General features: G+C 40.6%; 1 protein-coding gene and 1 long non-coding RNA gene across 8 annotated transcripts in view; one reads left to right on the top strand and one right to left on the bottom strand.

The window, feature by feature from the left end:
- Positions 1 to 14,679, top strand: part of NEK10 (NIMA related kinase 10) — a 231,100-nt gene that overhangs the window by 37,207 nt on the left and 179,214 nt on the right. For all 6 annotated transcript variants that reach the window (XM_043595557.1, XM_043595555.1, XM_043595558.1 and 3 more), the window contains 6 exons: positions 4,493 to 4,534; positions 5,821 to 5,899; positions 7,015 to 7,082; positions 8,767 to 8,846; positions 10,253 to 10,339; positions 13,043 to 13,267. In XM_043595557.1, coding sequence (XP_043451492.1) covers positions 4,493 to 4,534; positions 5,821 to 5,899; positions 7,015 to 7,082; positions 8,767 to 8,846; positions 10,253 to 10,339; positions 13,043 to 13,267 — 581 coding nt within the window. The remainder of the gene's footprint in view (positions 1 to 4,492; positions 4,535 to 5,820; positions 5,900 to 7,014; positions 7,083 to 8,766; positions 8,847 to 10,252; positions 10,340 to 13,042; positions 13,268 to 14,679) is intronic.
- LOC122492071 overlaps positions 1 to 14,679 on the bottom strand; it is a 28,528-nt gene that overhangs the window by 12,528 nt on the left and 1,321 nt on the right. The window contains exons 2-3 of one of the 2 annotated variants that reach the window (XR_006299531.1): positions 11,053 to 11,281; positions 4,633 to 4,747 (exon numbers count right to left, since the gene is read on the bottom strand). This is a non-coding gene — a long non-coding RNA (uncharacterized LOC122492071). The remainder of the gene's footprint in view (positions 1 to 4,632; positions 4,748 to 11,052; positions 11,282 to 14,679) is intronic. The other variant, XR_006299530.1, reaches the window with a different exon arrangement.

Here is a 14,679-nt window from a genome sequence, read left to right as displayed (position 1 = left end):
TTTGGGGACGGCTTATGGATCTCTGAAACCCTTTCAGGGATTCTACCAGGCCAAAAATATCTTAAAAATAATGCCACGGTGTTGTTTGACTTTGCACACTCACTGTCTTACATATATGCAGTGGCGTTCTCCAGAGGCTGTGGGATGCATGAAATGTCACAGCTCTGATGGCTGATGGAACGTGTGCTTGTCTACTCCTCCTGTGTTTTAAAATGTTTGCACTTTTAACTTGTAATATGATAAGTAGATATACCCATAAACAGAACTCCTTGAGGTTCTCAGTAATTTCTAAGAGTGTGAAGGAACACAGAGACCAAAGAGTTTGAGAAGCACTGTGGTGGTGCATTCCACTCAGTAACTTTAAAATGGAGCTCTTTGATCCTTCCTCTCACCTTGAACCTTCAGAAGCAACTCTTAATCTTTTTAATGGCGCTACCTTGCTTCCAGACTCCAAGGTAGGAAACTTTAAAACATCTCTTGTATTTTCTTCTTACTTATCCCCTACAAATAGAACCTACCAAGGTTTTCAAGAGTACTGCTATTCCATCTGGAAAGATAAGATGCCAGCACATAGAGGGGCCTAAAATCAAGACCCAGAAATGAGCAGTGTGGAACCACTGTTGAGTTTAAGCAGAGGAGTAAAGTGATCACATTTGTGATTCACTGTTAAGGGCTCACTGCAGTGTGCTCGACATTGATTTGGTTGCTGATTAGGTGTAGGATGAGAGCATCCAACGTCACTGACATCTTCGGCCATTGCAAAAATAGTGGTGCATAACGACATCTATTTTGGTGTTGCACTGTGCTCCCTTTTTAAAGAACATACTCTTTATCTGTATTATATTATTGTATCACTTTTTTAAAAAAAAGAAAACCTTGGAATAGAACAAGGACATTTGTTCACATACTGCACATTGGACTGAAGGTCAGATTGACTTGGGGACTTTCTCCAGGTCATTGGGTTCAGAAGTACAGAAGCCAGTCTTGTGACACTGTGGCTTGTGAGCAGGGAGAAAATGCTGAGATCTGACAGGGCACTCGGGAGGTGTTGCTGTCATCCAAGTGTGCGGTCATATTTGCTCCTCAGGTTAGTAGTCAGAACCGTTAAGCCCAGGTATGCGCATGCGTAACTTGTGGTTTTGGTTTGCTGCAGCTGACACTCTCAGGTTAGAGCAATCCCATTGGTATGACCAAACGAAATATAGGGAGGACCCTGATTCTGTGAGCAATCTCCTAGCCTTGCTCCAGTCTCCATAGGAGCATGGGGGGCCGAAGCGGGGAGTGTTTATTTTGTAAATGAAGGGCAAATTTTTGAGTATGTAACAACAACATTCTCAGAGAGTGACAGACCCTCTCTCTCTTTCCTATACGTCATAACAGTGCTTCTCCAATGGTGATCCATGGGAGTTAATACTTATTCAGTGAAAAGACGTGTGCTTCAATTAATGATGTTTGGGAAAAACTGCACTCAGTTCTCCCATTGGAGGCTTATAATGCATGGCGGGGTGTTCAAAGCTCTGAGGGGCCCTATGATAAAACCAATTGTCAAACTCTATTTAAAGTATTATTTTACAAGCTGATTTGAATTTGGCCATGAAATTATTACTATTTTTTAAATAGAATGTCTAATGCTACCCACTGCACAGAATAAAAGCGTTATTCCCAGAACAGAGTTTGGGACTTAGTCCCAAATTGTTAATACTAATTATTGGATTGATATGTTACTTGTCAAGGTAAAAACTTAAAAACGACCATGACCATGACCAATCATTTAAACATTATTCTCGCCCATGGTGTCTTTTCACATCCAAGCCTTCAAGTCAACAACTCCCAGATTTCAATCTTTTGCTCTCACGTCATTTTCCATGGTCTTTTGTACTTTTCTCAAGTGAATATCCCATCAGTAGCTCAGTATGTCCCAAATCGAGTCTTCTCTAACCTACACTAGACTCTTCCCGTCTCCTTCCTTATGTCTGTTAGTATCTGCCACCCCTTAGTCCCCAGGCTCAAATAGGTGACGTCTTCTACTTTGTTCCCTTTCTTCTAGCATGTCTTCATGTTTACTTGATCACACGACTTCACAGACTATCTCTGCCTCTCCATTCTCCTTCCCACTGTCACTGCCAACCAACTGGGCTTCTAGGTGGCATTCTTTCCCTTTCTGGTTCATTCAAAAACCGGAAGGAAGTCCCCACAGCTGATTGACTTTCTTTCTTTCTTTCTTTCTTTCTTTCTTTCTTTCTTTCTTTCTTTCTTTCTTTCTTTCTTTTTTCGTCAGAGAGCATGAGCTGGGGAGGGGCACAGAGAGAAGGGGACAGAAGATCTGTAGCGGGCTCTGTGCTGACAGGCTGACAGCAGCAGGTCCGATGCGGGGCTCAAACTCATGAACCATGAGATCATGACTTGAGCCGAAGTTGGATGCTCAACCAACTGAGCCACCCAGGTGCCCCCTCAGAGCTGATTCTAATCATCCCTTGTTCACACAGTTTCATCAGATGTCATGGCCCTCATGACAGAGGTCACATTCAAGCTCACATCTAAGCCCTCCCACAGTTTGGTCCCACCTGGCTTTCCTGACATTATTCCCAGTAATGCCCTTCATGGAATCACGGAAGTGCTTCTCCTGATGTTCTTTCTGCACAACTTCCGTGCACCTTTGGACCTACTGTCCAAATCTCCCTGGTTTTCCCCAATTTCTTCTCAGCAACTCTATCCATCCTTCTATGCCCTTTCAGGGGCTGCCATCCTTATGACATTTTCCTTAGTCCTCTCAGCAGGATGTTATGTGTTCCTCCTGGAGCATCATAGCACTTCATGTATAAGTGTTTTATAACGCTTACCAAATTCTGTCTTGAGTGCCAGTTACTTGTATATCTAGCGTATGCTTGCCTAAAGCTCAGTGCAGTAGGCCTCGGTCATCTTCACTGCATATTTGTGTCCCCTTCAGAGCCTAACACGGGGCTTTTATGTAATAAGAATGAAAAAAAAAATTGTTGAACAAACATAAGGAGTTTTATGTGTTATTTTTACATGTATAAAATATTCTGCCATAACTAGGAATAATGTGTACAATATTCTTCTGTTTTTTAATTGTAGCTCTTCTACAGTAAAAACCATGATGAAAATTCAAATTAGTAGGCAGTCACAGAACTACTTTTTTTTTTTTTTTTTTTTTTTTTTAGAGAAAGAGAAAGAGAGGGCACATGAGTGGGGGAGGGACAGAAGGGAGAAGGAGAGGGAGAATCTTAAGCAGGCTCGACGTTCAGTGTGGAGCCCAGTGTGGGGCTCGAATCCACAACCCTGGGATTATGACCTGAGCCAAAATCAAGAGGTGGATGCTCAACCAGCTGAGCCACCCAGGCACCCCACAAAACTATTTTAAATTGAGTTATAAGTGTGGCTTCATAGTTGATTGAAACATGGGTATGTTTAGTGTTTCCAAATTCACTTCACATCGAATAAGGAAACCTTGACAAGGAGGCCTGAAGAATCTGGGCCTTTTGTTCAGCCTGCCCACTCAGTTGGCTTCATGGTGGAACTAGATTGTTCTTCCCCACACTTGAGCACTCATCACCATGCACGTCCAACAGAACTGGAATGATGGCTAATATTTGTATTTCAAACGACTTCCTTGTAGGCATGTTAAGGAAAGAGATGCCAGTATAAATAAACAGGTTAGGGCCACTTGAAACACATTTGCCTGAAGATGAATGTCAATATGGATGATAGGAGAGCATTTGCTGTTAGTAGAGTTCCAAGCTGGCCCCTCTCACACCTGCAGCCTCACACCCCGGTCTCCCCCAATTACCACTTTTAGAATAGTTTTGTGAAGTGCCTTCTTACTGGGAATTGGATTTAAAGACCTGCATCAGGAGACGCTTACGATGATTATGCTTACCTTTGTTTAGAGTCAGGGTTTAATAAGACCATTATCCTCTCCATTTTAAGGAGGAGTCCCATAGAGCAATGCTTGCCAACTTTTACTGTTTGTGGATTACCTGGGAATCTGTGGAGATTCAGAGTGTAATTCAACAGGAGATTCTACACTCCTTACTAGCTCCTCTGTAAGGCTGATGCTGCTGTCTGTGGACCACACTAGGCAGAGGCCCACAGGAAGGTCCTGGGAACTTGGTGATGCTGGATTCCATTCCTATCCAGGCTGGTCACTTAGGCAAAGTGGCTTAGCTTTCTGGGTCTTAGTTGTCCTAATCTGCAATGTGAGGAGGGTGAAGGGAACGATATCTAACAGCCCTTTTCAGCTGTAATATTTTATGATGACATGAGAGGAAATAGAAAGAATGAGGAGTCAGGCTGAAGGTCTTATTAAGAGTTTGTCTTAAATGTGGTACAAATAACAAACATTGAATTTATGTTAGAATGTGGACCTTCAAAAAATAATTATGTCTCATGATTTAATCAAGAAATTGCATGTAAAATAACCTTGCCCTCCACCCTCATCTTTTGTGTATGTTCTGTTGTTTTGTTTTATTAGGAGATACTCCATAGCTTGGGCGGGATTGAAAACCTAGGGCAGGTAAGATTCCTTTGTGGTGGCTCGTCTTGCCTTTCCATTTCACTCCATGGCTCGGGGCGAGGATTACGTAGGTGTGTGACAGCAGATGGCTTTCCTACCTTAGGCTGCCGGCCAAGGGGAGGAGCAGGCAGGGTGGATAAGTGTGCGTATGGCAGGATACTCACAGAGCAGGAAGGGACCCATGACATTTTGTTCCAGGTGATTTTACCCAGCCTGCCGAAACAAGAAAGTTCTATAAAAGGTCACATGTCTTTAATTAGTAATGAAAAGAAATAGGTGTTGGCTGGCAGACCAAATCCTCAGCATTGCACATACCAGATGAGGGGAGAAAGTAATTGGTTATGAAGATGCTTATCATTTTTCCACAAAAAAAGAATTCTCGTGCTCACTGAAATGTTTCCAAATACATGACAATGTGAGGAATGGTTTTAACTTCACTTAGTTTTCTGCTTTTGTAGCTACTGAGGGAAGGCAAACAGGTAACTGTATATGTTGAGCCAGTTAAATATTAGTATGATAAAACAAAATTTTCTAGGCAGGGCATTGGGTTGGAACAGCCCATTCTCCTAAAACCTATGGCATGTACAGAAAGAATGATTTTCATAATAAACCAATGGCCCTGCAAACTCATTCCATATTAATGGAAGATTAAATTTAATGGCAGTTTAATGCTAAACCTATCTTATTTTATTATATTTTCATTCCTGGGAAATTGCTACATCATGTCTAGTTTTTATTTTTAATTGACTGGGGGCTTACCTCATTTAATGGCATAGTCTTTCATAAAATCATATTCTAAAGGATCCTCTTATCCACCTTCATTTCCCTTGTAATATTAGAAATCTATGTGTTACTCTGAGCCTATTTCTTATTATAATCAATTATCTACAGTGAGGGATTATCAGACTACCCCCTACCCATTTTATTCTGATTATTGGTATATGGGGTATGACGGTTGTGTGTGTGTGTGTGTGTGCATATACATATACATATACCCGCGTATGTGTGGTATTTGGAGGCAAATTACACCACGAACTCATTTAGTTACGAGTCATTTGAGGACTTTTGAGAGTTTACATAACCTTTCCATGGTCCCTGCCTGAAATTCAGGGCATGCAAAAGAAGGTGAAGAATCTAGAAACTCAAGCTACCTTTTGCCCTTAAGTGAACCTGGCCCAGGGACCCTAGTATTATTTGGTGTATCTGTTGTGCCATCTACAGCTCATTTTCAGAAGTACACATCTTGTCCTTCATCTGCTCTCTTGTTGGTTTGGTCCCTCCTGCAGTACATGGAGATCGTGGCCAATGAGTACCTCAGCTATGGGGAAGACCAGCACAGTGTGGACAAGCTGGTCAACATGACATGTAAGTGTTGTCGCAGGGACACAGCAACTTTCCCGATTTGCTAGAATGAGCAGGATGGTCTTTTCAGCAGGAAAAAGGGTACTTGGAATACTTATGAGTCTACCCATCCACAGTCATGGTATTGAGAGTCTATGTCAGTAGTTCTATTTAGTGGCAAAATATACCCGGAAGGAAAACTTCAGATCACAACTCTTACCTTGAAAAGCCCAGTTTCGGGTGGAAGATTTTCAGTGAGTACAGGCCTACTTTAATGCAACAGAGACTTCCATAATGGCAGATTTGGGTAAAAATATTTTTTGCTTTCTTTGATGTCTATTAAAATGTCATAGGCTATTCAGTTTTCATCTATAAAATTGGGTTAATACTAAAAATACCTACCTCATAAAATTTAAAACATTGTGCGCATAAAAAAAGAAAGAAAAAGACCCTGCTGTAATGATGATAACGTGAAATCATTGGTCTGTGGGTGTGGCACTCAATCTTCTCTCTTTGGAAGGCCCCACCTTCCATCCTCTCCAGGTTTGAAGATCTGTAGGCCCCCTGTTGTTGTTGGGTGCTGGCCCATTTTCTTTGTGTGAATGGTCTAATTTACAGTGTTTGTTTCCACGGCAGCACACTGATTCTCAGTTAAAGGGAGAAGAGAGTATGTCACAAGCCCTCGGCACCAGGAAGTTTCTTTGAGAACAGCTGTTCTCTTCAACTGGGGAACCTTGCTGTGGCCATCACCTTCACTGGCCTCCCCCCTCCTCTTTATACTTGAAATCTTTATAAGGGAGAATCTTTGAAGAGTAGGTTTCACTTTGAACTTTTAGAGGACCCTGTTGAGGACCTTAAGGGGAAGGAGATGTTTGCCTTTTTTGTTGTCTCCATATTTATTGTTATAATACTAATATATGATAATTATTAGTTGAGCTTAAGAGGTAATTCTCAGAATTAAAAAAAAAAAAGAAACCAAAAAACTCTGTTCCTTCTCCCTCCATTGTTTCTTTTGTGTTATCTGTCTTCCCATGTGCCCTTTCTCTGCTTGCCCTTCCGGTAATTCAGACCTGAGTTTCTATGAATACTGCTGCCTTTAAGCACCGAATCCCTCTTTCAGCTATTTCCTTTCTTTATAGATATTTTTCAAAAACTTGCTGCTGTCAAAGACCAAAGAGAATGGGTCACCACAAGTGGAGCCCACAAGGTGAGCCGTCCCAGAAGGAGTGAACACTTCAGCTCCATATGTCAGTGGATTGCTGCTGAATTTGAGAGCCCCATGATCAAGTTTCTTATAATTATAGTTCACAAAATCTACCCTAGAATTGTACATCTCTGCCAACCCTTTTATATTCTTTATTAGTCTAAGGAGCATATATGGAAATAACAAACAGGTTTCCTGAAACTCTTTTTTTCTTTTTCTTATGCCACTTAAGAACAACCGAGTTCATTGTTTTATTTAAATGTTGCTTGAGAAACCCTGGCTATATATATATGTAAACTTACCCTAGGTGTGTGTTAACAAGTGAACAAATAAAGCGTATGTACACATCTAAATACATTCCATATGGCACATGGGGTTATATTTGTTTGAACCGTATGAAATTGTCATGTCTATATGCCAATTTCATATGGTTCAACTTTATAATCAGATGGCATAGTATTACAGGCATCTGGATCGAGTATGCATTTCAACATAAATGAATGCAGGTTTAATTAAAACAGACTAAATTTATATTTATAGTAAAACTGTTTAGGTGGGAGCTGCCTACAGTCAAGTTCTAATAATCTGTTGAGTTGTCATATCCCAGGAGGTTACTTCCTAGCATGTACCAGAGCAAGGTTGTCTAAAATGTGTTCACACATGCTGCCCATTGTGTAGGAGATGATTCTGGGTGATATACAAGTCAACACTTTTCATTTTGATAGCCACATGTATTTCACCGATACTATCACTGAGAATTTAAGGAACATTTTGAGTAGCATTAAGGAGGATATGGCAAAAATTGTGGAAGGGATATGTCAGGGACTGAAGTTTGGGGAACATTCTATTAGAAGATAGAGAAAAAAGTGAGAGAAGAATAAGAGGAGGGGATGAGAGAAATCAAGATAATGATAGCTTCATAAAAACACGAATGAAATCATAAAGGGGAAAAATTGGCATAAAAGAAACCCAAATCTCCTCATCAGTTGTTGCACGGCTTACAGCTCTGGCCTGCAGTGTGTTTGGGGGTGTACTTTTGGGGGACTCTGAGTTCTAAAAGTCTCTGGGGAAGGGGACCTCAGAAGAGGCAACTGATAATGTACAGACTTGCAGGTAAGTCATGTTACTTAGGATGATGCCTGGAAGCATCGATTCATGCTCTTTCAACATCAGTTAGAAATCTCAGAGGCAAATGGAGTGCTTGCTAATGTTGATATACCTTACTTAGTTTGGGGCGGGGGGGGGGAGAGTTTTCAATACTTTGGTGAAAAATAGTTCCTCAGTTTGGAAAGAGGCTACCGTAAAGCCTGGTTCAGAATGAGCTCCCGATGACTGGTTGCTACCAGTATTGTGGTTTCTATTATTACTCTCTCTACTTCTCCTTGGGGAGAGATCAGAAGAGGCAGAGCAGACCTCCTGGGCACATGAAAATAGAGGGAAGAGTGAGACCTTTGGCCGTGTAGCTTGGTGGCTTTGGCTTCCTGCCCTGGGTAAGGAATGGCTACAAGGAACTTGTCTTGAGTCTCAAAGCAGGAAGGGGCCCTACCCCCTGGAAGAGCTGGGTGTGGTGAATGTTTAATAAAACTCCTCTTGAGGTTAAGCTCAATGATCTTTGACAGAAACATTATACCACCCAAGAAGCTTCTAGCACTTACGCAATGAAACTTTCTTTTACTTCATTTTTCAGACATTAGTAAATTTACTTGGTGCCCGAGATACTAATGTTTTGCTGGGTGCCCTTCTGGCTCTGGCTAGTTTAGCTGAAAGGTAAGTGTATTTTACTGTACTTTTCAGTTTCACTGCTGTAGCAGTTTAGGTGGGAGAGACGGAAAATAGATCAGTTTCTCTAGTTGCTTACCTACTTAGTTATAATTTGTGAAAAATAAGCATGGAATAGCATTAATATATAGAAGAGTATCCTGGACGAAAAAGTATCATTTTAAAACTTAAGATGGAAAGGAAAATCCCAGTTTAAATTTTTTTTTTCATTTTTTCCTAACCAGAAATACTTACCTAGTCTTTTATCCAACCCTCAGATACTTCCACTTTCAAAATTACCACAATTTTTCTTTGACAACTGAATCTCCCCAACCTTAAAAAACATTCTCTCCTATGTATTTATTTTAACATCTAAAACATTTTCAAACATTTTTACCCTTAATACAATTCTGGGTAGCATGTTCCCTTTATAGATATCATGATCAGTTTAAGTAAAAGTGCTTTAAATATATTTTTATGCCAATAAGTGGATCAATGCTTTTTTCTTTTTATTTTTTTAAACTTTATAAGGAATAATTGACTACTCTCATTACATACGTTTAAAGTGCACAACATGATGATTTGATATACCTTATATATATGGAATGATTATCACGCTCACGACAGTTAATACACTCATCACATCACCTCCTTAACTCTGTGTGTGTGTGTGTGTGTGTGTGTGTGTGTAGTAATTACACTTGAAATCTGCTCTCATCAGCTGTCAAGTGTACAATATCACACTATTAACTATAGTGTCCATGCTCTACATTAGATCTTCAGTATTCATTCTTTTCATTACTGTAAGTTTGTACCCTTTAACCTGTATTTCCCCCTCCTTCTAGCTAGTTGCATCTGGCAACTATTCACCATTTCAATCTCTGTTTCTGTGTCATCAGGTCTTTAATTTTTATTTTATATTCCACGTATCACTGATATCATATAGTAGTTACCTTTCTCCGTCTGGCTTACTTTACTTAGCATAATTCCTTCCAGGTTTATCCATGTTGTCACAAATGGCAGAATTTTGTTCCTTTTTATAGACAGACAATAATATTCAATTATATACGTTACATACAACACACACACACACACACACACACACACACACACACACCTGTATAGGTCACTTTTATATCTTGGCTACTGTGAATAATGCCTATTATTACTTTTTTATGAACAGCATATGATTCTTTTTGGAGAAAGGGAATTATGTTATCATCATACTGTCATTAAACAAATTTGAATTTATGACATATGACATTTATTGAATGTGGGAATTTGATGTAGCCCTAGCCCATGGAGCTATATTGCTTTTTGTTTCTCCTCCTGAGATAATATGAGAACTGGAGTATTAGATAAATGGATATGGTAGAGTATGTCTTTAGTAATTACTAATAGTTTTTAATTTGTAGTCCAGAATGTAGGGAGAAGATAAGTGAACTCAACATTGTAGAAAATCTGCTGATGATTTTACATGAATATGACTTGCTTTCCAAAAGGTAGGATTGCTAATAGGGAAAAGACAATACCATAGTTGATGAAAATTATTATAATCATTTTTATGATGTCCTGTTATTTACATTGTTAACTGAAGTTATGAGTCACCTTGACATTTATTTTCTCTTAAAGTTTTTATAAATAAACTAGAACAGAGAGGGTGTATTGATTTATCTTTGGTTTTGCACCACTTCTGGATCTGGGCAAAGAATCAAATTATATAAGTCTTACGATTACATCCTTAATATTTTTGTTTATTGATTTTTTTTTTTTTTTACATCCTGTGCCTTTAATGAAAGAAACTCTGAGGTGGCTCTATTTATAGTAATTTCAGATTATATGTTGAATAAATTATTAGATCGCTAAAATCTATTTTGCTTAAGTCAAGTAAAATACATTAAGATAGCTGCTGACTTGTTTCATGACCACCTGTTATTATAACTCTAAACAGAACCGAAAATGCATTCATTTTCACTTGAACTTACATATTGCTCTGAAGAATTACTGTATCCAGATAGTTATTGGGTAGTTTTTAAATGGAGTTGCAACCTACATTATCTGATACTTGGTTAAGTAAGTCATAATTTTCTCAAGAAGTAAAGCAGGTAACAGACATCAAATAATGAAGTCCTGACACGTAACCATAGTAAACCGCCTTGAATCTTTCTTCTCAGTTTCACCCTCTTTTCCAAACTATACTTACAGAGTTGCTTACCTGAGCCCATTGCTAGGAAACAGCCTCTGCCCAGATGTTAGAATGCCAGAGATGAATAGGATAGAGTGTATAGTGTGGGAGAGAGGAAGGGCATGCAGGTCAGTGGTTTCACCATTGTGCTGTAAGTGGCGTGGTTGATGGGTTCACAGGACACCGTGGGAACAGAGAGAAGAAGCTCCCAGTCAGAGCCAGGGGTCATGCCAAGTTTCCGGAAGGAAGACGGAGTTATCTAGGCAAAGGGAGAGAACAAGTGAAAACAGAATGTGCTCCCACATGGAGGCATGAAATGGTCTTTGTTCGAGGCAGTGCATGGTTGGGCACAGCTGGAACAGAGTGCAAGAGGGAAAGTGCCAGAAAACTAGACAGTTAATCTTGAGTTAAAAATATAGCTAATTTTTATCCAGCTTTCTATATGCCAGGCCCTGCTCTAAGTGCTTTTGTGTGTTAACTCATTTGATCGGCACAATAACCCTGTCAATTTCCATATTTTATAGAGGAAGCAGCAAGATGCCTTTAGCCAGGCCACCGTGGGCTCTTTGTGCCGAATAAGAGTGTGGTTTTTATCTGTGAACATTATGGGGACTCCCAGGAAGATTTTAAGCACGATCAGATTCATTTTGGGGGAAGATTACTCTGGTGGCAGTGTGTAGGGTGTGTGACGTGGGGAATGTAGCCACACAATGAGCTCCACTTAGAACAAGGAGGGAACGTCTGGTGTGGAAAGTTCGAGGAGATGAGGAATACTATTTGCCGAAAAACATATGTTCTGAATGTCAGAGGACAAAAGTTTGGGAGGGATTGGGGCTGTGAGAAATTGGCTCAGGGGAAAGGAACTGTAGAGTCATGTGGGCATGAGAAGATTGGAGAGGCGAGTGACAGAGGGGCTTACGTCTTGGACGCAATCAAGGATCGCAAGAATGGGAGGAGCGGCGGGGTTAGCCAGCTACATGACTTGTAAGAGAATTAATCTTGGCAGTTGCCCAGTAAATAGGGGGCCCTGAAGGCTCTTGATTGGCAGGGGCAGATTGGGAAAGGAGAAGCAAGCGTCTTGGATGATCCTGTCTTCTGATTTGGGAAATTGAAAAGGCTGTTGTTTCATGAATCAACACTGGGCACATAAGAGGAAGAGCCAATGTGAAGAGGAGGATAATGACTTTGAGCTGAGACCCAGTGGGGTGACACACATGGTGGACTGCCATGTGGCTAGAACTTCTGGAGGTGGAGAGTGATGCCTGGGCCCGGCTCATGGTGCCAGGACAGAGCAGGTGTTTGAAGCCACGGGAAAGGATGCCGCTGTCCAGCGAGAGTGTTTAGGGTTAAGGATGGCTCTATGAAATGTGCATCATCATCATGTTTCAGAGCTCAGCTGAACCCACTGTCACATGCTATCATTATCTTTATTTTACTGTCCAGATACTCACTGGGCACTTTGCGTTTACTTTCCTTGCATTGTAGGGTTGTTGTTGTTGTTTCTCGTTTTGTTTTTGCCATTTGTGTTAATGTCTTGTTTTTGTAACCACCTAGTAAGTTTCTGAAGACTTGGGTGGAGCTTTTATTTCTTTTGTCTTGAGCACAATGCCGGTCCTATTGTATGATGCGTGGTATCTATTTGCTGGTTAGTAGGTTTTTAGCCAGACCAGTGGGCTCAGAGTGAGTGAGGCTCTGACTTAGAACAGCGGGTCAGTGAACTCTGACCTGCAGGCTAAATTTGGCTCCCTGCCCGTTTTTGTAAATAAAGGTTTATTGGAACATAGCCATGCCCTTGTGTTTTTATGTATTGTCTGTGGCTGCTTTTGCATAGATTGGCTCGGTTGGGTGGCTGGCAAAGCATAAAACACTGGCCTGCAATCCAGCCCCTTACAGAAAACATATGTTGACCTGTGACTTGGAAAATGTTACAGGGATGCAGTGATGATGGCTCTAGTCTAAATGTGAAGTCAATAACCCGCCGTGCCGGGGTTCTCATTCTCCTCCTCCCCCTCCCTTTCAGGTTAACTGCAGAGTTACTGCGCCTACTTTGTGCCGAACCCCAGGTAAAGGAACAGGTGAAGCTCTATGAGGGGGTACCCGTCCTCCTCAGCCTGCTCCACTCGGACCACCTGAAGCTTCTCTGGAGTGTTGTCTGGATTCTGGTTCAGGTTTGTGAGGATCCTGAGACCAGTGTGGAAATTCGCATTTGGGGAGGCATCAAGCAGCTTCTTCATATTTTACGAGGGTGAGTCAGAGGGGGCCTTTGGCCTACTCTGCCCCAGTCACTGAAGGCCGGGGGGCCTGCCATCCAAGGGCACAATTGGTACATTGGCACATTACCAGCTAACTTCCTCCTGCTCCTTGGCCATTGCTGTCGTGGACAGTCATTTATCCTTGTCACAGACGTGCGTGAGCTCAATATCAGGGGCATGCATCTTTTAAGCTTCTTGGGAGCCCTCAAATATTTATCTTTGAATCACAAGCCTCCAGTTCCGTACCAGGAATATAGAAGGCCATCAGTCCGCAAATGTAGATTGAATGGAGACCCAAGAACCTGAAGAAAACATTTATCTTGCCCCCTTTTTCTTGACGTGCTCTATGCGTATTGTAATCCCAACAAATACAGTAATGTTCCTTTGAATTTGCTATTTTCCTAAGATGTCTGCATCTGCGTATATGTCATTCATCTATAAAGAGAAAGAAAACCTGCAATGAGAGAATAGAGGAATAACCCTTAGCTAAAAGGGGAGAAGACATTATTTATCAAATGATTAGCATGTGCTGACCCTGGTCCAGTTGCCCTTCTTTCCTCTCTGATCTTTCTTGCCTGAAGGTGGGTTAGCACCTTATCTGTCATTCAAAAGTAGAATTCTAATGACACCCAAGACTTGAGCGCGGAGAAGGAATGGTTGGTTAAAATAGTTTCAAATTGAAATTTTCTTGAAGTATGTGGCAATAAGTGTGTATTAGATATATTGAAGTAATGCATAAGGATATCTTTTGGTATGTTGGTGGGAAAGTTCTAGTACCTACAATTATCATAAGGCATAATTCAGCCTTATAGATACAGAATCAAAGTTGAAAAGGAGCACGTCTGCCTGAAAGGAATCACACTTGTAATCCACAGTACATAAATAAAGCTCAATCTAATAAAAGCAGAATGACTTATTCTTAATACGACCAGATATTATCAAATCAGTATTATTCAGACTTTGTGCCTGTTGTACCTCTAGGGATATTATGGAACTCTATGTTGTCAACTTCATTTTCTGTGAGGACGTTTCCAAGTATAAGAACAGACTATAGAGATGTGAACAGTAGCTTTGTTAATGATTTCTGTCGTTACTAAAACAAAGGAAAAAAAAATAGAAACTGTTGACAGTGTAGTCACTTCTACGAATATCATAGGAATATCTCAATTTATAGTATAAATTATAAATCTCCCATTTGTACTGTGGCATAATAAGCTAGCTCCTTGGACGTTTAGCAAAAGTTTTTTATTTTTTTGTTTGTGTGTGTAGAATGCGGATGGTAGTGGTGGGCATTATGATTCACCAGTACGCCTAGTGCAATAGCTATGGACCACCCTCTCAGAGAGCACTTATTTTCTTTGATGATAAAGCGAATTTCTACCTGCTTAAGCAATTCTTCAAAGAT

Source organism: Prionailurus bengalensis, chromosome C2 (assembly GCF_016509475.1).
Source record: "Prionailurus bengalensis isolate Pbe53 chromosome C2, Fcat_Pben_1.1_paternal_pri, whole genome shotgun sequence".
Classification (NCBI taxonomy): Eukaryota; Metazoa; Chordata; class Mammalia; order Carnivora; family Felidae; genus Prionailurus; species Prionailurus bengalensis.
The sequence above is the reverse complement of the archived record's forward strand: the minus strand, read 5'-3'. Positions and strand labels throughout refer to the sequence as shown.